The sequence below is a fragment of the Amphimedon queenslandica genome, unplaced genomic scaffold (genome assembly GCF_000090795.2).
Source record: "Amphimedon queenslandica unplaced genomic scaffold, v1.1 AMPQUscaffold_13323, whole genome shotgun sequence".
In the NCBI taxonomy this organism is placed as follows: Eukaryota; Metazoa; Porifera; class Demospongiae; order Haplosclerida; family Niphatidae; genus Amphimedon; species Amphimedon queenslandica.
Window position 1 is genome coordinate 36,264 of NW_003546441.1, and position 21,789 is coordinate 58,052.

The window sequence follows — 21,789 nt, forward strand, 5'->3', positions numbered from 1 at the left end:
TCTATAGTGCATTGTTGTAATTATGTGCTTCCGGTGTTTGTGTGTTCATGTGTTTGTACCAGATGTATGCAAATGTTTATATTTATAATTGTTATTATAAAAGCTATTCTGTATCAATTTTATTCATGTATGTTTAATATATAAAATGGGTATAAATACTAGCTATGGCAGGTTATGGTTTCCCACAAAGCATGCTAACTGCTAAGTGAGCTAAAGAAGTACTTTATATGCAACTTAAAATTCAATTTTGATTGGAATCTGCTCAAATTTTCTACACAACGATCCCACACAATCTACACACGACTCCATTGCCCCCTTGAATTCTGAGTAATGAATAAATGGAGAATGGAGTCAATGGACAACAACCATGGTTCACGCATGTGCATTACATGGAGCCAACTGACTTCAAAAGAGGTGTAGAATGTAGATATGACACTAGACTGACAAGAGGTTGAATGAGAGATAATAAAATTAAATTATCAATTAGAGTAAGTGCATGGTTTTGTTAGCTCCTGGTTCATATGCATCCATACAATATAGGATTTACAGATATATATTTACCAAGTTTGAATTTACTGCTGTATAAGCATGCTCCAAAGTGTACAGTAGCTATTTGGCACTCCTCCAACTATGCATTTTTAAAAATTTCTGCTCATTCCTCCTCTATGGTCAGTATTCCTCACTAATAGAGCATCTTTTATGTTTCAACATGACTCCATTTAAACCTCAGGTCCTACGAGAACTGAGTTATGGTTATATACATGAACAGAGAAATTATTTGGTTTGTATTTTCCAAGTGTCTTTTCACTGTGTTATTGTTACTCAATTTGCAATCATTAAAGAATTCTTATATTAAATAAGATCCTTCACAGTTTGGCTGGTGATAGAGAGACATCATTTGCTCTTAATGTTTGTGTGTATTGTAATGGAGTACCAGTACTACCTCAAGTATCAACTTGTAGACATTTATTTTGTTATTATTGTATTGCTGCTAATGTACTAGCTGACTCTAACTTTCCATGGCCTGTATGTAGTGAAAGAGTGAACAATTTCACTGATTATATATAATGTGCAATAAGTTGTTTACACATGTGATGTTTGTATATTATTTTCTCTGAATAGTATAATAAACTTGAAAATCAAATATTTAATGTCAAAAAGTAACAAAAATAATATTTTATTGAAAATAACTAAATTATCAGTGATGATAAATAACTAAAAAAGAAGATAAATCTACAATGCATGTACATTAAAATAAACAAGCAGCTCGTTTTTGAAAAGCATTAGTCACAGCAATTTTTTATTTATATTGCTCATATTTATTAATCATATTATCATGCAGTTTGTTGGCTAGTATGGTATTTTCTTCTTTAAGTATTTCTAAAATATAATCAAAAACCTTTCCCTCTTGTTGTACAGAGTTTTTAATAATGCCAAGTAGTTGATCCATTCTCTCGTCAGTTGTACATCTACTGTGTTCATCAGTAGCTTTTTTCTTTTGTCTATCATTTATTATCTTCTTCTCTAATAACTTTTCAGCAAAAAAGGAAAGCTCAATCCCACAGTTCTTGATAGCTGATGCAAATTCTGATATCACTCTATGAGCAACTTCTGGTACAGTTGACGAAATAACTATAATGTATAAATCAAACATTACATTGTTTTCACATGACATCAAAGTTTTACCTTCTTCGCTTACTCTTTCTGCTGGTGTGGCATCAACAAGAGACAAACCAACTAATAATATTAAGATAATAACTATAAATTTAGATCTAGATGAACAATCAAATACCGTTAAAGCTGTAGCAAGACCTATGCACAGCAAGTGATGATGAATTAACTTTAAAATAAAAAAATAATAACAAGATTTAACATTAACTGCATAAGCAGCAGCACAACTAAAGCACATGATTTGCCATGAATGATTGTCAGGAGCAGTCATAGCCAAAATTATTGTGATACAATTTGGATTCACGTTTATTATAATTATCGTAGATCTATAATTATGTGCACATTAACTGTACAGCTACAATTTTTTCTTTTATAATTTGCATCAAAACTTGATCATGCTTCAAAAAAATCAGACAAAAATTTTGTTTTACCTGTTTTGTTAATTCTTCCCTGATACAAGGGAAAGACTCATTGAAGCACTTAAAAAGTTCATAATTACAGTGTAAAAATCAATTTCATGTTGTTGTTGATCTGCCCAGTCTAACCTAATAACTATACCCTTGTTCTGTTCACAATCGATTTCTCTAAATTTTATATTTGGCAATTCAACAGTAAAAAGCACACAAAATATAAACCACTAATAAAAAATTAGTTTCTCAATGTAAATTATATTAATAAAGCTCTCTCCTTGATTCTATTAATAATCAATAATTTATTTATTTATTTTTATTGATATTCTTACTTATATGGGTAGCAACTGAGTTTTCTTTAATTTCACTAAGTGCATCGACTAGTTTGTCCCATGTTGCTTCAATGTCATCAGTAAGCCATAATGCTAAACATTCTCTGAGACATCGATCAGCATCTTGTGAATTTTTTGTCTCAGTTGTCTTTAAATCATTGTAACTCAGGCCCAGGTAGAGACCAAGATCAAACCATTTGATAGTCTGAAATTCACCATCTTTTAGCACTCGCAATACCTCTACTAGATTCCTGATAGTCAATACGACTATAATAGAAATAAATTATTGTTTGAAACTAGTGACAGTGAGACTAGTGCTCTTATACCTTTCTGTTGATCATCATTGGGCTCACTGATCTGTGTGGGTGAGTGAATTGTAGCTGATTTGACCTTTTGAATTGTTGGCTCTATATAAATTTAGTGCATGTAAATAAGATGTATTACAGTACATGGTAATTAATGGTGTATATTGTATGTAAAACACTGTTACGCTTGTTGTGAATGTATAGATCTAAATCTCTAGTTTATACATACCTTGAAAATGATGCTGTAATTCAGTTGCTGCTTCACTAAGACAAACTTTCTCAAGAGCAGCAGTCAATGACTCCAATGATGCTTCTTTGTTCTTTTCCCTCCATAACAGAAGTATAGCTCTAGCGTATTGCACTGGTGTCCTATATCTTGACTCAATGGAGAGTAATTCTGATGGATTCAATCCAAGAGATAATCCAAAAGGAAACCACTTTTTGTAGCATTGAAATTTTTCAAAAATACTTGGTATAACTTCTAAACACCCAAGCAAAAGTGAATCAAGATCTATCAATAATTTAAATTTTTAAGTCAACTAAATAAGTTAAACTTATGCAGCTGACTTTGAGAAGATATGTCATTTTCTCTTTTATGTGTGAGTAAATTAGAAGTATCCTGAGATGGGTCATAACCAGGCTGTTTCAAATTAATATCATATCTAAAATTTACACTGGACCCTACAATAATGGCTCAAAAATTGTTTAAAGATTATTTTCTTTACCTTGCAGTGTCACTATCACTTTTGTGACCTTTGGTGCTGCTGTTTTGTCAATGCACGTAAACTCATAACAAAAGCGAGGAGGATAACGACGATGCTTTTCTAAATCTTCTAGCTTTTCAATATCCTTGCTAGATGTGTCTTCATCTTGGCAAGGAGGCTTGTGAATATCTTTGCTAGACATATCTCTAAACTGGCAATGCATCACTTTATGATAGTCCACATCATCTTCAGAAATCTAATTTTACAATAAATCAATATTCTAGTATTTAGTACTAGATTACCTCATCAACATAAATCCCAAAATGCCTGCTTGTCCAGCCTAGTGTTTTGAGGTTATCATGATCAGGGTCAAAAGTAAGTGATATGGCACCAGTATCAAAATTCATCTCTTTAAATGAAAAATCTAGGCTAAAATCTTGTGAGTAATGTTTTTCAATGGTCTAAATGAAAATTAATATCATACCAAATTTTACTAAGCATCGCAACAAAGCCTACTTTTTTGCATGCGAGTTGTGAAGGAAATATGATACAATGAAATAAAAATGTCACATCACTTTCTTGTTTTTCTGCAACTGCTAACCAGCAACGTTTTTGAATATTTTCAAATGAGGATTTTTCAATACCAGCACATGTAGAGCAAAAATGGTTACGAGATGTCTTGCAAAGAGCAAAGTCTACTTCCAAAACAGAATCATCATTCTTAGTAAAATGTAATTCATTTTCATTAAAAAATTCATCTTTAGCTGTCAAAAGAGTTAATTTGCTTCTTGTAAGTGGATTAGTAGCATCAACATGATGAGGTAGATACAGCTCTGCCAGTTTCATTAGCTCTTGGCTCATATGCACCCATACAATAGGAGTAACTGGTATATAATTACCGAATTTGAATTTACTGCTGTATAAACAAGTTCCAAAGTGTACAGTAACTGTTTCTTCCTCTTGTACAGCTCCTTCTGGAATAATAAGGGTCACACCATATTGACTGCAATGATGTATCAAACCACTACTGTCAACTATTAAATCTGTCATATCACCGAATATACCTAAATGAAGCATTTATTAATTATTATGAATCAGGAATTATGCAATTTGCAATACTTTTCATTTCTTGAATAGGTGGCTTTGGAATCATAGTGGCATTAAATGTATCATCACGCAAGGTAAATGGCTTTGTAGTGCTTACATGTAGTTCATTCTGAGCACTTTTTTCTTGGTTTGTTTTAATAACCGTGGACTCTATTGATCAATTCAAAGTATAGCTTTAATAAAGCATTGATTCAAATACGGAGAAGGCACTATTCATGTATGTACATTGTATAGTACCTTTCATCTTTGGATTGAATCGTTCAGTCAACTCCAGTAGTTTTGGAATAGTATTTGTATTTTTTATTACATCATTGGAAGTACTAGAGGATAATGGCTCTGCATTGATTACATGCTCATTACTTTTTCTCTGACTTGTTTCTTTTTTTGTAAACTCTGTACGGAACAATTGCAAAATGATCAATTTTACCACTTGTTATTAATATTTATAATGAAGTTAGCGGCCTGACAGATTTACAGAAAGATGGGGCCGCATAAAAAAGGATGATAATTACTGTAATTTGGGATTATATTCACAACTCTATATGCACTGATATCAAAATTCAATGTAAATCCCAATCAAGATTTATTTGTTCTTGTTACTGTACAAGATGATTTATTGGTGAGAGTAATATTTGGCAAATTTGCCTGTAAAAAGTTAATGGCAAATTTTATATTGGTAATTTTGTGCCATGTGCAATTGAGCATGCTCAGTTTAAAACAAAATGGCAGATTTTATATTGGCGATTTCTTCATAGAACCGCCAATTGCCAATATTAATTCTTTGCCAATAAATCATCTTGTATGGTATATGGTAATTTAGTAAATTTACACACACCATCATGATGATATATATACTCATATCATATGAGATAAGTAAATTAAATTTACTTATTTCATGTGATGTGTGTAATTACTTACGGTTGATTCTTTCTTCTCGATTCAAAATTGTACTGAGGCTTAGTGATTGAGATACTGCACACCTACCATTACCTAATAATAGGAATGACAAGTCATGTGATGATCTAATATTACAGTAATGATTTGATGTCATATTTTAATTGTAAATATAAAAAATACAAATTTAGAAATTTTGTAAATGGCTAAAAACTTAATTTTTTGTGTACTCTTATTATATATAATAGTATTAGTACCTTATTATTTTAGTTTTATATTTGTTATAATTTAAGTACACTGAGTCACATGAACAAAACCGAACAAGAACTGATTGACAATTTAAAAATCAAATTATAAAAATTGCATTTACTTAAATATGCACTGATAAGTTTAGGGCATGTTCAGGAAGTATGTCTGCTCAGTTGTCATTTGTTCTGTGTGCAGCATAATTAACTGTTACATAAGTGAATCAACATTTTTCCTCACATTTCAGTGATAAGAAGCCAGTGAATATTAAAAATCATTCATTAAATCACATTTTGGTTAATGAAATTTATAAGTAAGAGTATAAATACTTACGAGCATTGTATTCTGCTTCTAATTTCCTAGCCACTTCTTGTGAGGCCACAGTATCATAGTCCTTGAGGATTTTTATAAGCCATAAAAATATTTCTCCTGGCCTCAAAGACAAAGAAACAGCTCTTTCTAATTGTATGAGCAGCTGTTTCATTTTAATATTGTTCATTCGGTAGCTACGTGTATTCTTCTTAACATCTTTGACAAAATCTTCCATTTCCTCTCTTGTGATGATACGTATTTCCATAAACTTCTCTGCTAATTCAGTCAACTCAAATTCCTTAATACATTTTATTATCAATGTAATATTCTCAGATAAAACACGAGATGCAACTATTACAAACATGATTATTTCAAATCGTAACAATTTTCTTACTTTTTTTATCTATTTTTTGTGATGTTAGTTCCACAGTTGTACTTTTGGTTGCACCTATTAACAAATCATATCATACTGGTAGCTAACATGTACATGTAACAAAAAATTATAGCATACAAAGCATATACAATCTTTTATACATGTATAGCTCTACATGTGCCTTAAAAATAATTGCTGCATAAGTTTATATAATTGAGGCAAACTTTTCTTGTTTTTTCTTTGAAAGCAGGAAGCATACTAAGTGAGCGCATGCTTCATGAGCTGCATGGCATTTGGAGCAACTTAAAAATTCATTAAAAAATCCAAATTTGATTGGAATCAGCTTAAAGTTAATACTCAACATACATGTAGATGTAAGTACATGTATATATACTAGTATCAGAAAAAATTATAAAAATGGAGTATTCTCTCCTAGCTACTTTGACAAATTTTGGCTAAAGACCAAAGGTTGAATTTTGGTCATTGGCTCTTCGGACACTGGTTGAATTTTTGAGCAGCTTCAAAAATTCATAAAAAATCCAAATTTGATCAAAATCAGCTTTACAATAATAATAACTTGACTTATTGCGCCATTTGCACAGAATACAAAAGTAAGGCTTAGGTTGTGTTCTCTGGAACTGACACATGCATCAAGGTACATACATGTATATTATCGCCACCCATTGTGTCACAACTTTATAGGTCATCTTAAACTTCCAGTGCTTCAGGAGAATTCTCTATAGACATCTAGACATCTTTTGCCTGCTATATAAAAAGCTCAAAACTGCTAGTTGCTTTATTATTTGATATGACCACACTTACTTTATGTAATGTTTTAATTAATGTATACATGTATAAAGCTAAGTATGAATATTGGGTGGGCTGAATCACCCCATGCATGTAGGTCATATAAATAATCACAAACACACATTTTACCTTCAATTTTCTGTGGCCTCTCTGATTCAGGATGATTCGTATCAGTGTTGTTCCCACTCTCATTGGTTTTATCATCAGAATGATCAGGCACTATAGGGAACTGACTATTGGTCTCAATACCAGCAGCACCTGAGGCTGAATAAAAAAGAATAATAATTTCAACATAATACTTTATTATTTTAGTAAGTGAATGAATTATCAGCAAAACTAACAGTTAAAACAAGGTATAGATTGTTTTTCACCACCTCAATGTATACAATAAGAGGTTAAAAGTAAATCTCCAGGACATTTGATAGTCTCGCCCTGGCGGCTGAGCGAGACTAGGCATTTGATGATTGTTTTCTATACATATATGTATATATAGCATGCTTCAATACATGTACATAACAAAAAATTATTGGCATACAAAAAACAAATGACTAAGTCTAACAAATGTCTATTGTCTAACTATAGGAATGACCAGGCCATCTTAATTCTTAAATAATTATCTCACTTATATAAGAAGCAACTGATGCTTCTCCTTCTTGATCAGTAGCATTAGTTAGTCTGTCCCAAGTTGCTTCAGTATCCTTCCTAAGCCAATTTGCTAAACATTCTCTGAGACATTGCTCAGCATCTCGTTGATATTTATGCTCTATTATCTTACACTCCCTGTAAGACAGACCCAATGAGAGACCAAAATTAAACCATTTTGTGGGTAAAAATTGACCATCTTTTAACACTTGTAATATCTCTGCTAGATTCTCGATTGTCAATATAACTATAAATAAATAAATAAAACTAGTGACAGTGGGTGCTTATACCTTTTTTTTGATCATCGTTGGACTCACTGGCGATCTGTGTGGACGAGTCTTTTTGAGTTGTTGGATCTGTATAAGTATAAACATGAAAACAGTCATAATGTTATTGATATTCCACAATTCAGCAGGATGAGTATCTTTCTGTTAGTACATGTGCATGTATGCATGATGCATTGGTATTCTAAATATTTTTATAAGGTTATAATTACTGATATTTATTATAACTATTACAAGTACATACATGTAAATGATATGAAACTACATGTATCATACTGACAGTGACTGCTTATACAATGTACCTTTCTGTTGATCATCATTGGACTCACTGATCTGTGTGGGGGAATCATTTGTAGTTGGTTTCACCTCTTGAATTCCTGGCTCTATATTAAATATATAAAATGAAACAACATTTAATTGCGTATATAATACATGTACAGCGTATTGGCATTTTTTACTATCACTAAACTGCAAAAAAAACAACTCATATGTGAAAGAATATGTACAACAAGCTAGACAATTGTAATTTTGCTAAGTGAAGTGAGTGTATGTTAAGCACACACTATCACATACATGTACACATAAAACTAGTGACAGTGAGTGCTTATACCTTTATGTTGATCATCATTGGACTCACTGGTGGCCTGAGTTGGTAGGTAAGTTTTGTCCTTTGGAATTGTTGGCTCTGTATAAGTATAGACATAAAAACAGTCACCTATTATCATTCATACTCTACAATTATTGGGCTGAGCCTACTAACCAGAATACATGTATCCTATTTTTATAAGGTTAATTGCTGATATAGTCATGTAAATACCATATACCGGTTTATTTTTGTAGTGAAATATTTTTGCAAATTTTCTGGTTTCTTGCTCCGTCGCAAAATTTTTTCACTGCAAAATTCTGCATTTCCATTGCCACGTGATGCAGTCTGCCGCAAGCTATACACAAAAGTTAATTCCGCAAAATCTTAGAAAAGCAAGATTCATGAAAATTTTCTACCACGGAAATAAACCGGTATACAGTATGTGGTATGTGACTGTGACAGTTGCTTATACCTTTCTGTTGATCATCATTGGACTCACTGATCTGTGTGGGGGAATCATTTGTAGTTGGTTTGACCTCTTGAATTGTTGACTCAATATTAAGTACATAATATGAAGCAACTTCCACTTGCATGTATAATACATGTATAATGTATTGGTATTTTTATTGTTTTTTATTAAATAATCCCAAACACACATTTTACCTTCAATTTTCTGTGGCCTCTCTGATTCAGGATAATTCATATCAGTGTTGTTCCCACTCTCATTGCTTTTATCATCAGAATGATCAGGCACTATAGGGAACTGACTATCGGTCTTAATACCAGCAGCACCTGAGGCTGAATAAAAAGAATGATAATTTCAACATAATACTTCATTGGCCTCACCTAGCTTTCGTAGGTGAGGACTAGGTACTACTGTTGTCTGTCTGTCATTATTTTAGTAAGTGAATGAATTATCAACAAAAACAACAGTTAAAACAAAGTAAGATTGTTTTTCACGACCTCAATATACACAAGAGGTAAAATGTAAATCTCCAGGGCATTTGATGATTGTTTCCTATGCCTGTGTCATAGTTCTGCCTATGGTGGTTGGTGGTGGTTGGTACAACCACTTCAACAAATGAACCAACCAGTTCATCGCTTAGACCAACCATGCAATGAATTAGTATGTTAAATCACCATACATAAAGCATAATATTGTAGTCTACTAGTATGGTGTACACGTACATAAATTTAAAAGGAACAATATTAGCCTCCAACTAATTTTTTCTAGCTGTATGTACTGTATAGGGGTTATATTTCACTGGAAATAAATTTTGCTAATTTTGTGTTTTTATTAAATTTGCAAAATATGGCTGCAGAAGGTAAGACTCAAGAAATTAAACCCCTAAACGGCATATATAGCATGCTTCAATACATGTGAATAACAAAATATTCTTGGCATACAAAAAACAAATGACCAAGTCTAATAAATGTCTATGGTTTGACTATAGGAATGACCTATCCTATTTCTTAAATAATTATCTCACTTATATAAGCAGCAGCTGATGCCTCTCCTACTTCAATAAGAGCATGAACTAGATTGTCCCGTGTTGCTCTAAAATCTGTTTTAAGCCATTTTGCTAAACATTCTTTGAGACATCGCTTAGCATCTCGTGGATGATCAGCCTCAATAACATCCAGTTCATCATGACTCAGACCCAAGTAGAGACCAAGATCAAACCAGTTTGTAGTTTGAAAGTGACCACTTTTTAACACTCGTAATATCTCTACTAGATCGTCGATTGTCAATATAACTATAAATAAATTAATAAAACTAGGAAAATTGAGTGTTTACTTATACCTTTTTGTTGATCATCATTGGACTCACTGGTCTGTGTAGATGAGTCTTTTTGAGTTGTTGGCTCTGTATAAGTATAAACATGAAAACAGTCATAATATTATTGATACCCCACAATTCAGCAGGATGAGTATCTTTCTGTTAGTACATGTACACATGAATGTATATGCATATTCTAACTATTTCAATAAGGCTATAATAACTGATAGTTACAAGTAGATACATGTAAATAATGTGAAACTATATGTATCATACTGACAGTGACTGCTTATACAATGTACCTTTCTGTTGATCATCATTGGACTCACTGATCTGTGTGGAGGAATCATTTATAGTTGGTTTGACCTCCTGAATTGCTGGCTCTATATTAAGTACAAATTAAAATCAACTTGTAGTGTATAATAGCTAGTGTATCACTATGTGTTACTATCACCAAACCATACAAAAAGAACCAAAGAATAATGCATGCACAATTAGCTAGTGGAGTGACCTAATAGTAACCCAAAATTAATACCTACAGTGTACAACTTTCATGAGGCGTATTCATTACAGTTACAAGCAAATTACTGTCAAAACTGAAAAAACTCCTATTGCAACTAAAAATAACCATTAATATTAAACAATTTATTAATTTTTTACCACTTGCATTAAAGGGCAAACATTTCCCATGTCTGGTGGGATAGTGTATAAGCTATAGTTATTTCCTTGGCTCATAAATATTTTACTTGCAACTGCTGAATTACATAAAAATCCTGTAATCATTAGTTGTCAAATTACAACAACCATGACTGTTAAACAAACTATCACATACATGTACACATGAAACTAGTCACAGTGAGTGCTTATACCTTTTTGTTGATCATCACTGGTTTCAGTGGTCAGTATGGAAGAGTTATTGGTAGCCCATTTGTCATTTTGACTTGTTTCAGTTTGTTCTATATAAAGTATAAATGTCTACTTCAATTGTGTTTCTTAGTATAGACATAAAAACATATCACCTAGCTATTATCATTCATACTCTACAACAATTATTGGGGTGAGCCTACATAAGCAGGATGTGGCCTTTCTGTATGTACATGTACAGTACATGTATTCTAACTATTTTTATTGCTGATATAGTCATATATATTTTGATTGTGACAGTGAGTGCTTATACCTTTTTGTTGATCATCATTGGATTCAATAATCTCTGTGCCTGAGTGATTTTTGTCTTTTTGAGTTGTTGGCTCTGTATAAGTATAAACATGAAAACAGTCATATTATTGATACTCCACAATTCAGCAGGATGAGCATCTTTCTGTTAGTACTGTACATGTGCATGTATGCATGATGTATGAGTGTTCTAATTCATTATACTGATAGTGACTGTTTATACAATGTACCTTTATGTTGATCATCATTGGACTCACTGATCTGTGTGCGGGAATCATTTGTAGTTGGTTTGACCTCTTGAATTCCTGGCTCTATATTAAATATATAACAAAATCCACTTGCATGTATAATACATGTATAGTCTATTGGCATTTTTACTATCACTTAACTGCAAAAACCTACTCGTATGTGAAAGAATAAGTACATTTATAGTATAGTGCATGGGTGCATCAAAGGCACCATCTGTGCTATCAAGAATACATATAGCACACTTCCGGTTCATACAGCGTCCATAAAGCACAGTTTGTGGTTTCCTGTTGTATAAACTGTGATTGCTCCCAACTAAGAGCAACACGAGGTAAAAGACTCTGCAAGCAGATAGTTCAGTCTCTTTTGGTTCTCTTTAGGCTATTCTTCACTTGGCCTTGGGCTGGTGCCTTTGATGCACCCACGCACTATGACCATTAACTAGTAAAAGCAAGGAGCAAGGTTCCCCCTGTGCTGTACAGGGAACTGTGCTTTAACTAATAAATGACCTAGACAATTGTAATTTTGCTAGGTGAAGTGAGTGTATGTTAAGTACACATAATGGCACATAAACTCTACAGTATGAAATAAAAACTTAAAAGAAAGTAATAAACATGTATGTACATCTAATGCATCATGCATGCATATCATTGAAGCTAGCTTCATTTTGTTGATCCTTTTTTAATCATTAGTCATCAATAATGATTTATTATTAGTAATTAAATAAAATCTCACTTATATAATCAGCAACTGATGTATCTTTTACTTTACCAACAGCAATAGCTAGTTTTTCCAGTGTTGCTTCAATATCATCTTCAATATCATCTGTAAGCCATTTTGCTAAACATTCTTTAAGACATCGCTCAGCATCTTGTGGATAGTTAGTCTCAATAACCTTGAGATCATTATGAATCAGACCCAAGTAAAGACCAAGATCAAACCATTTTGTAGTTTGAAAGTTACTATCTTTTAAATTTTGTAATATCTTCACTAAATCCCTGATAGTGAATATAACTATAAATGCATGAATAATGTGAAACTAGTGACAGTGAGTGCTTATACCTTTATGTTGATCATCATTGGACTCACTGGTGGCCTGAGTTGGTAGGTAATTTTCGTCCTTTGGAGTTGTTGGCTCTGTATAAGTACAAACATAAAAACAGTCACCTATTATCATTCATACTCTACAATTATTGGAGCCTACTAAGCAGGATGTAGTTTTTCTGTGTGTACAAAATGTACAGTACATGCATTCTAACTATTTTTATAAGGATAATTGCTGATATAGTCATGTAAATAATATGAAATGTACTAGTGACAGTGAGCGCTTATACCTTTTTGTTGATCATCATTGGGCTCACTGGTCTCTGTGGTTTGTGTGGAAGAGTAATTGGTAGCTGATTCATCCTTTCGATTTGTTTCAGTTTGCTCTATATAACATATAAATGTCTACTTCAATTGTGTACAATGATGTTTCTTAGTATCTCTACTACAAATAAACTCTCATCTACCCACAACCAAATCAACAACTTGTCATTGGGCCTAATCATTTATAACTTCTAACCAACAAACTATAGTACTAGAGTCACTATTCAATAGATTAGAGAAGCTGGGCTTCCCACTAAGCATGCTAAGTGAGCTAAAATATGTTCAATGAGCTGATAAGCCAGTGGCGGATCTGGGCCCGGGCCTAGACGGGCCATGGCCCGGGCATCAGAAGTCAGTAATGAGATTCATTAGATGCAATGTAAACAATTCCCTGCCTCAAGTTTTGAAAAAGCAAACCACAAGCCACACCAGAGTACTTACAAGTGCTTGAAGAGCATTATAACCACTGCATAGATAAGGAAATTGTTGAAACCCATCATAAAAATGGCCAGCTATAAAATGACTGGTTGAAAAGTGGACACACCCACTTCCTGGCCCTACCATTAACTTGCACCCAGATCCGCCACTGTGATAAGCACAATAATAGAGAATATAAAGCAGCTTAAAAATTTATAAAAATTCCAAATTTGATCAGAATCAGCTTAAACTTTCTACACAGCTTTTACACAGAATTTTCTCAGAGTCATTTTTGAAGAAATTTGACCAAAGACCAATGAAGGCTATAGCCTCTGGCCTTTGCCTCTTTAGCAAAATAACTATAAAAAATTCTTTAAAATTCAATTTTGATTTAAATCAGCTCAAACTTTCTACACAACATATAAACACATATAATGTATAAAAACACAATAAGAATTTTGTTTTTGCCATGTTTTATGAAATTTGACAAAGTACCAGTACAGCATATGTTGTAAAATTTTTGAGCAACAAAAAAGGTCAAATTACCCATACCTTGTTGATTATAATCTTGGTTGTTATAAGAGTCTCCTAAAACTTCCTACAGAAATATCAGTTACATTAAATAATGTTTGTAATCACATACAGTATACCTTAATATCACGTCCTCCTAATAATGACAATTCACAAATATCTGCACGTATCAATGATTCATCAGATAGGATCTCTTTCAATTTTTTCTGCCCTTTAGCACATAGATCTCCAAGAAATGGCCGTTCTTGATTAATTGCTGAAAGCAAATTAAAAACACCATAAACGGTCCTTTCTCTTGGTCTATTCACAGGATAGGCTAGTTCTTCAGGATCAATAATCAACTCTTCAACTTTTAAACTGGGACAGGATTCCTTATAAACATTCATTACCTCTCCTATCACAACTCTTCTTAGGGACACCATATTGTCACTGTAACCTTTCTTACAGGACATCATTACTAGTACACACTGGCTCTCATCCACAATCTCTACCAATACTTTTACACCATGACCATTAAACCAGTGAAAACCATTACTCCAAAATTTGCATTCATGATTCAATTTTTCAGCTAATTTCTTGTTCCCTTTTGAAAATGAAAACTTAAAAGCAAGACGTAAAGACAGGACATGGAAGTATCGAGGAGGAAAGAAATCATGTTCTCTAGTACAATGTAGACACCAACCAAACTGGTACACTTGACAAGTCATCTCCTTAGGTCTACCAGTAGACAAAAGACATGGAAAGAACAATAACCTTTCTCCTCTTCTTTGAGTCTCTGAGGCACTGTCTCCTGTTTCATCTCTATCTTCTGCTATTAAGTTTGTCATTTTCAGGAAAGATGGATCCAATTCTTGACAGAGTTGCATGTTTTTCAGGAAACAGATCAACATGTCAGGATCATATTTAGGGAAGAGTCTAGTCAGATCAGGCACACTAACAATACCAGTATTGCTAGCAATGTCAGCATGTTTTTTTAATGTCTTTGGAGCAAAGAGAATCCCATCCACCTCAGTTAGTAGAATACCCTTATTCATAACAACCCATACCTTGTCTTCACTTTTAAGAACACTAATCAATCCAGTTGAGTGCAATGAATCAAGAAGCTCGGCAATTTCATTTTTATCATCTGGTACAATATAATTATCATTGTGTTTAAATGGTAATGTTATGTCAGAGAGGGTCAGTATATTCTCTTTCCTTTCCTCCAGTAGACCATACATCATGTGACAATAAAGACTCGAATTCCTTCCACTGGTACTACGAATGGACTCACAGGCACTAGATAACTTATTAAAGAAGGAATCCACACCACTCCCACCACACTTACGACAATCTAAGAAGACACTATCACACCTTTCGCTTACAATAATCTCCTGTATTACTTCCTTTCTTCTCTTTTCAAAAAGATTGCTTACCTCATCCACATGACTGACTATTACAATAACATGGCATTGATTAAGAGTTTTCTGTGCTTCATTTCTCACAACTGACAGCCACTGATAAAGCTGTTTGACTGCTTCCTTCTCCAATATATTGACCACTATCAGGAACAAACCACCAGAACCTTGTAACAGATTCTCAATGACAGCACTGTGACTGGAGTAGTATTCTGAATGACCAGCAAAATCATGAAGAATAATGTTGCCCAGTGTTCTGTGTTGTAGTTTATAAGGAATGACGCCAGCAGTACAGGGCTCCACATCTCCAACATTTCTAAAGGAACCAAGAACAAAAGGACCAGTAGCTGTTTCCTTGATGACATGACTAAGAGTACTTTTACCAGCTCCAGGGTTACCCACAAGGAGAACGTTAACATAAGAATCAATTGGATGAGATTGTTTAATGTTACCAAACTTCTTGAAGATAGCAATGACAGCATCACTATTCTGCCTTCCTTTAGCTAGTTGTAACGGTGTCTTACCCTTATTTTCTTTAGCCAAAGGGTCACAATTACCAGTTGACAATAAGTATTCAATAACTTCAACAAGACTCTTACTGGCAGCATAATGAAGAGGTGTTTGTCCATCTTTATCAGTCACCATCACATTGCAGTTGCAGTCTTTAATGAGGTATTTAACGACATCTATATGTTCCACAGCATGATGGAGAAGCGTTTTTCCATACTCATCACGAGTCATTACGTCGCAACAGTGACAATTAATGAGGTACTTTAGAACATCTATGTGTTTAACAGCACGAAAAAGAACACTCTGACCATAAGTATCCCAATATTGTCCGTCCATTATATGACCATCAATGTTCATGACTATACACTTCAAAACATCAAGTAATCCTTGACTAGCTACTTTATGAAGAACAGGGACATTGCCATGCTCAGTAGCAGGCATCATTGGATCACAGCCACACTCTTTCATAAGATATTCAACTATATCAATGTGATTACCTTCAGCAGCAGTATAAAGACAGGGTTCATGATGATAATATTGATGTGGATCAAAGTGATATTTGTTGATGAGATCTCTCGTAACATCTAACCAGCCTCTACTTATAGAATGATGAAGCAGGTCAGGCTCATTTTGGTAAAAGACATTAGGATCTTGTAAACGTAGTAAGCGAACAGCTTCTTTGTGATCTTTTTTCAAAATAAAAGCATCCCAGAGTTCTTTGTCCATCCTGCAAGACTAATAGTCTTGCAGCTTGGCCAGACCCACCCTCCAACCTCTGTGGGTCTGGCCACGGGAGACAACAAAACTGGCCAAAAACTAAAGCAGGCAGCTAGCTCAGTGGGGTGGCTGCCAATGATGTACTAGATCTAGTCTTGGTATATGACTGTTTGGAGGCTGGGAAACATTTGAAAAAGCATACAGTGTAAAGGTATTAATAACCCAGCTATAGGCATAATGGGGTGAGCCTCACAATAGTATGGGAGTGAACTTGGATTACTGAGGGGTGGCTTTACAATAGATCTAGTAAGGGGGCGAGCTTGGGTTACTGAGGTGAGGGGTGAGCCTCACAATAGTATGGGAGGTGAACTTGGATTACTGAAGGGTGGCTCACAAGGGCAAGCTTGAAATACTGAGGGGTGAGCCTCACAATAGTATAGAGGTGGGCTCAAATTACTGAGGCAAGCAACAGCATAGCATACAAAAAAGGATTACTGCATGATGTAAACTGTTTTGTGTGCTGTACAAATCGGCCAGCTACCTTACACTCTCTTAGTTCACTTTTATCATTGTAATAATAATACATAAGAGGGTTATTATTTACTAGTTCACCCACAAAATCAGCAAAATCAAAATTACCATATGAGTAACTCTATAATATTTTGTGGTGCATTAAATGTTGTGTTTTGTAAGTGATGTCTTATCCACAAAAATTATTTCTTGCAAATGCAACTACACATGAGTGGTATAATGAGCATGTCTATATAAATGTAGATAGGCATTGCCTGGCCTGACTACACAAGCACATAAATATAACTAGGTTTCATTTACAGTCGTACATATAATATCTATCAGGTGATAAACATTAGATATAACAATAAACACAGTTTGAAGCTATCAGTAATGATTCTATAATTATAGAATAGGGAAATTAGTATGTGATGACAATTTAGCTAATCAATACAGTGATGAATAAGGAGGAGTACTATATTTGGTTCAATATAATTTTACTAGCAATAGCCTTTTGTACCAGTGCTGTAGCTAATGCAGCTAACTGAGATCTCCTTTTCTCTCACTTTGTATCCAGGCAAACATACACTCATGCAATCCTCTAATGTTCCTCTACAAAGAATTATAATATTAATATAATCAATTAATTAAAATCTCACTTATATATTCAGCAACTGATGTCTCTCCTACTTCACCAGCAGCAATAGCTAGTTTGTCCCATGTTGCTTCAGTATCAACTGTAAGCCATAATGCTAAAGATTCTCTAAGACATTGTTCAGCATCTCGTGGATAGTTAGTCTCAATAATCTTTAGATCATCATGAATCAGACTCAAGTAGAGACCAAGATCAAACCATTTGATAGTTTGAAAGTTACCATCTTTTAAAATTCGTAATATCTCAACCAGATCCCTAATAGTCAATAAAACTACAGTATTATAAGTAAAAAATAATTAATAAATAATAAGAAACCATGCAGTGCTACTTATACCTTTTTTTTGATCATAACTGGACTCACTGATCTTTGTGGCTGAGTAATCTGGAGTTGATATGACCTTTTCATTTGTTGGTTCTATATAATGACACAGTTCATTTGTGGAGTGTGAAAGCGTATTAATATACAACAATTACAATTTACTCTCACACTACATGTACATATCATAACATACCTAGCTCCATTGTAGTTATTGTGTTGGATTCTTCACTTATTTCAATCAATTCCTATAAAAATAATAATAATAATCACTCAAGGTCATCATAATATAGTGTATTGCTGAAAGGTCAGTTTAACAGTATAATATTAGTAACATATAAAAGCCACACAATGACAAGCCACAATTATGACAAGATTGCATGAGTGATATGATAAAGGAGGGTTTGCAGTCACCACAAACTGAACTCAAAATTGGCTACCGTAATTTCTCTAAAAATTTATCATTACTGTTTTGGGGCATGAGGTAATTTTCAGAACAAAATTTTATACATCAAACAGAAATAAATGAGCCAAAATAATTATTTTTGATGAATTCAGAGGCAGCAAGGTGGTGTGTGAGTGCATCATGAAAGTCTGCCAAGTCACTGCTTACCTGCCACTCCATTGACAGTTAAAATGAATAATAGAGAATCCTGACAAAATTAGAACACGTGGTACAGATACACATGTACTTTGTAACAAATAATTAGACTACTTGAGGTACTATTTCTCCCAAATAATTATTTTTTTTCGAAATTAGAGTGTCAAATTTTTAGAGAAATTACAGTAATTTTGTGTCAGCTTTATTTGCATCAAAAGGTGAGAAAGCCCATCTTTGCTGTAAACCAGGCTTAAGAACTTTGTATAGACCACCCTAGGCGAGAATTGAATGCGTAGGAAGATTATTAGAAATTTTTACGGTTGTAAGGCGTGGTTTAGGATGAAATAAATTCCAGCCGCCATTTTGGTTGGCAACTTTCAATGGAGAACAAACAGGCCGACATAAAAACAAACCTGTATTAAGATTTCTGGAGCAAATTTGACCAAATCCTTGACAGGAGAAGCTTAGAGGTAGCTGTTCTTTCTTATAACAAGCGATTTTTAGCTATTGATAGAGCTACAGCAGGTAAGTGAGGCATTTTCTTCGTGCCTCCATTGACTTCCATAATAAACTTGCCAGCCAAAATGGGAGCCAATTATGATGTGTGGGCGGGTACTGTATATAAAATTAATGAAATTCATAACTTTTCCAATTCACGCCTAGGGTGGTCTATAATGTATGACCTTTTTTGTGTGTGTGTGTTAATCATTTTCTTACCTTAATATCACATCCCTCTGACAGGATATTAATATCTGATAAAGATTCATCAACAAGGATCTCTTTCAAATCTGTATGTATAGTACCGGTAGCATTCACTAATAACTCTTCTCCCTTTTCAATAGCAAACAGTACATCTTTTACACTATGCGCTGTCCTTTCTCTTGGTGTATTCACAGGATAGGCTAGTTCTTTAGGATCAATAACTAAGATAATAGACAAGATTCAATAGATAATCATGCAGTACTAATATACCTTAGGGTGGGTATTAATTGTGCTCTTGAATTTTAAGGGACTGTGATTTAGTGAAATGAAATATTCACCAAATTAAAATTCGCCAATTACCAAAATTTAGAAATTTGCCAAATTCAACTCCCTCCAAAATTTCCTTCTTCAGTTCTGTTAATCTCACTCTCATTATTGGTTTCAACATCAGAATGTTCAGGCTCTATAGGAAACTGACAATTGGCCTCTATGCCATCTCCTGTGGCAAAATGAAAAAGAAAGATTGTGAAAAATAATTCAGTTGAATATGTGAGAGACCAATAAGGCTACATTCACATAGCAACAAAAATGATGTACAAATGCCTATTTACAATGTATATTTAAGGTGCTAATTCATGCTCACATTACAGTAAGTAAACATTGTTTTGCTGTATCATCATTGCTGATGTTGCCAAGTAATAAAAACACAAACAACAATCAACACATTATTAGCACATCACTGGTAAACAGAACAACAACACAGATAGTGTACTTCTTATAGGAGCGGCGACAGGATAGCTGCGAATCTCAACATCACTCTCACAAGCTTTAGGACATTCATCTATAAAAGAGAACAAGTAACTCAACTATAGTAAGTAACTAGCTACAATGGGTTTCATTCGTCTTCCAAGCTCTAAAATGACCCACAAAATTACAGAAACAGATGGAGTAGACAGGCAAAGTTAAAAATATAACCCACAAACTTGGATTCCCTCCCTCCCCAAAGTTTGAATCAACAAAAGAAACCGTCCTATATATACATCATAAAATGCAAGAAAAAATGTAGGTGTATATACATGTAGGTAGCCGAGTATAACAAGTTTTACCTTTTAATGGTGGTACATGTGGTAAGAGGCTCTTCCATTCCTGTACCTTAAGCTGATGACACTTGCAATACTCTCTTAGCTTTACATGATAGAGACTGCAACCGACAACTTCCAGCCAAGCAAAAAGATTATCAAATGAGTCTGGGGTGAGAGAGTTTTGTTCTAAGAGGAGCTATAACAGGTGAGTCCGTGATGTGATGTTTAACGGATCGTAATGAGGTAAAAAAGTATGCCTCGCCAACTCTTTCAATGAAAGGTATTTCTTTTCATCTAAGCAGTGTAAAATACAAGAGACAGTTACAATGAAATCCATCATTCTTAGATCATGGACTCCGCCTACTATCTCTGTCTCTTCAGAGCTACTGTGTTTTTCTCAAGAAGCGTGTATACTGAAGTGAGAAGGTTGTTCTGGTCAAGGTCTTGCTGTCCTATTCCAAAAGCGTGTTTAGCCACTAGCTTGATGACATCCAGTTTATTTGGACTGACTGCATCGTTGAGTTTGACTAACTTCAGTGACTTGGTGGGAAAATTCTTGCTCTCAGCTTTTAACAAAGCCATGAAGAGAAACCAAGGAGGAGACGGCAGAGATACAAGACTTTGCTGAATTCAAAATTTATCAATAGTTATTAACAAATTAATTAATGGTTATTAACTAATGTGAACGGGTTAATTTTGCAATCAGTGTATATGCACTATAGTTCCTAGTAGACAGTAGAGGGTCTTTGAAACTTCGATCAGAACTCGTAACTTTTACACAGCATAAAAACATAATAAGTGGACCCTAGGCTATATTTTTATGAATTACAGAGATTTTATTTTAGGGCTTTTCACACTGGCAAAACTTAGTAATAAAGTGAATTGATGCACATCAGTTAATTGTGTTCACAGTTCACACTAGAGTTGTTTCAAATTAATGCACATCAATGCATCTCACTCTCACTTCACCTCACTCTCACTTCACCTCCAGAGGTGGATTGATGTGAAGTGATGCGCAACAAGAACACAAAATGATACATAATTCAGCTTCTAGTGTGAACAAGATCAATGCGCATTATTTCAGCTGTATCAGCAAAGCACTTTAGAAACT

At 34.0% G+C, this 21,789-nt stretch overlaps 1 protein-coding gene across 1 annotated transcript; it reads right to left on the reverse strand.

Annotated features, from left to right (window-relative positions):
• Positions 1–1,158: 1,158 nt before the first annotated feature.
• Positions 1,159–19,174, reverse strand: LOC109583135 (uncharacterized). The gene is made up of 30 exons (XM_019998344.1): positions 18,907–19,174; positions 18,490–18,541; positions 18,312–18,392; positions 17,982–18,248; positions 11,857–11,937; positions 11,631–11,702; positions 11,323–11,409; positions 10,756–10,836; positions 10,478–10,540; positions 10,164–10,430; positions 9,337–9,471; positions 8,390–8,470; positions 8,094–8,159; positions 7,784–8,050; positions 7,291–7,425; positions 6,376–6,429; positions 6,003–6,332; positions 5,448–5,519; positions 4,767–4,922; positions 4,542–4,679; positions 3,939–4,486; positions 3,725–3,883; positions 3,444–3,678; positions 3,286–3,399; positions 2,948–3,229; positions 2,740–2,820; positions 2,414–2,680; positions 1,793–1,840; positions 1,687–1,737; positions 1,159–1,632 (listed from the first exon to the last, which is right to left on the reverse strand). Exons 1-30 carry the CDS (start codon positions 18,916–18,918, stop codon positions 1,301–1,303), a joined length of 4,614 nt encoding a protein of 1,537 aa, XP_019853903.1. The 5' UTR covers positions 18,919–19,174; the 3' UTR covers positions 1,159–1,300.
• Positions 19,175–21,789: the final 2,615 nt, after the last annotated feature.

What these genes read in the sequence shown, in the direction of transcription:
- LOC109583135 (XM_019998344.1), bottom strand. An exon ending in TCGAGAAGAAAGAATCAACC is followed by an intron (nt 4,923 to 5,447) that starts GTAAGTAATTAC and finishes TGTTCCGTACAG; the next exon opens with AGTTTACAAAAAAAGAAACA. An exon ending in ACCTATTCAAGAAATGAAAA is followed by an intron (nt 4,487 to 4,541) that starts GTATTGCAAATT and finishes TGCTTCATTTAG; the next exon opens with GTATATTCGGTGATATGACA.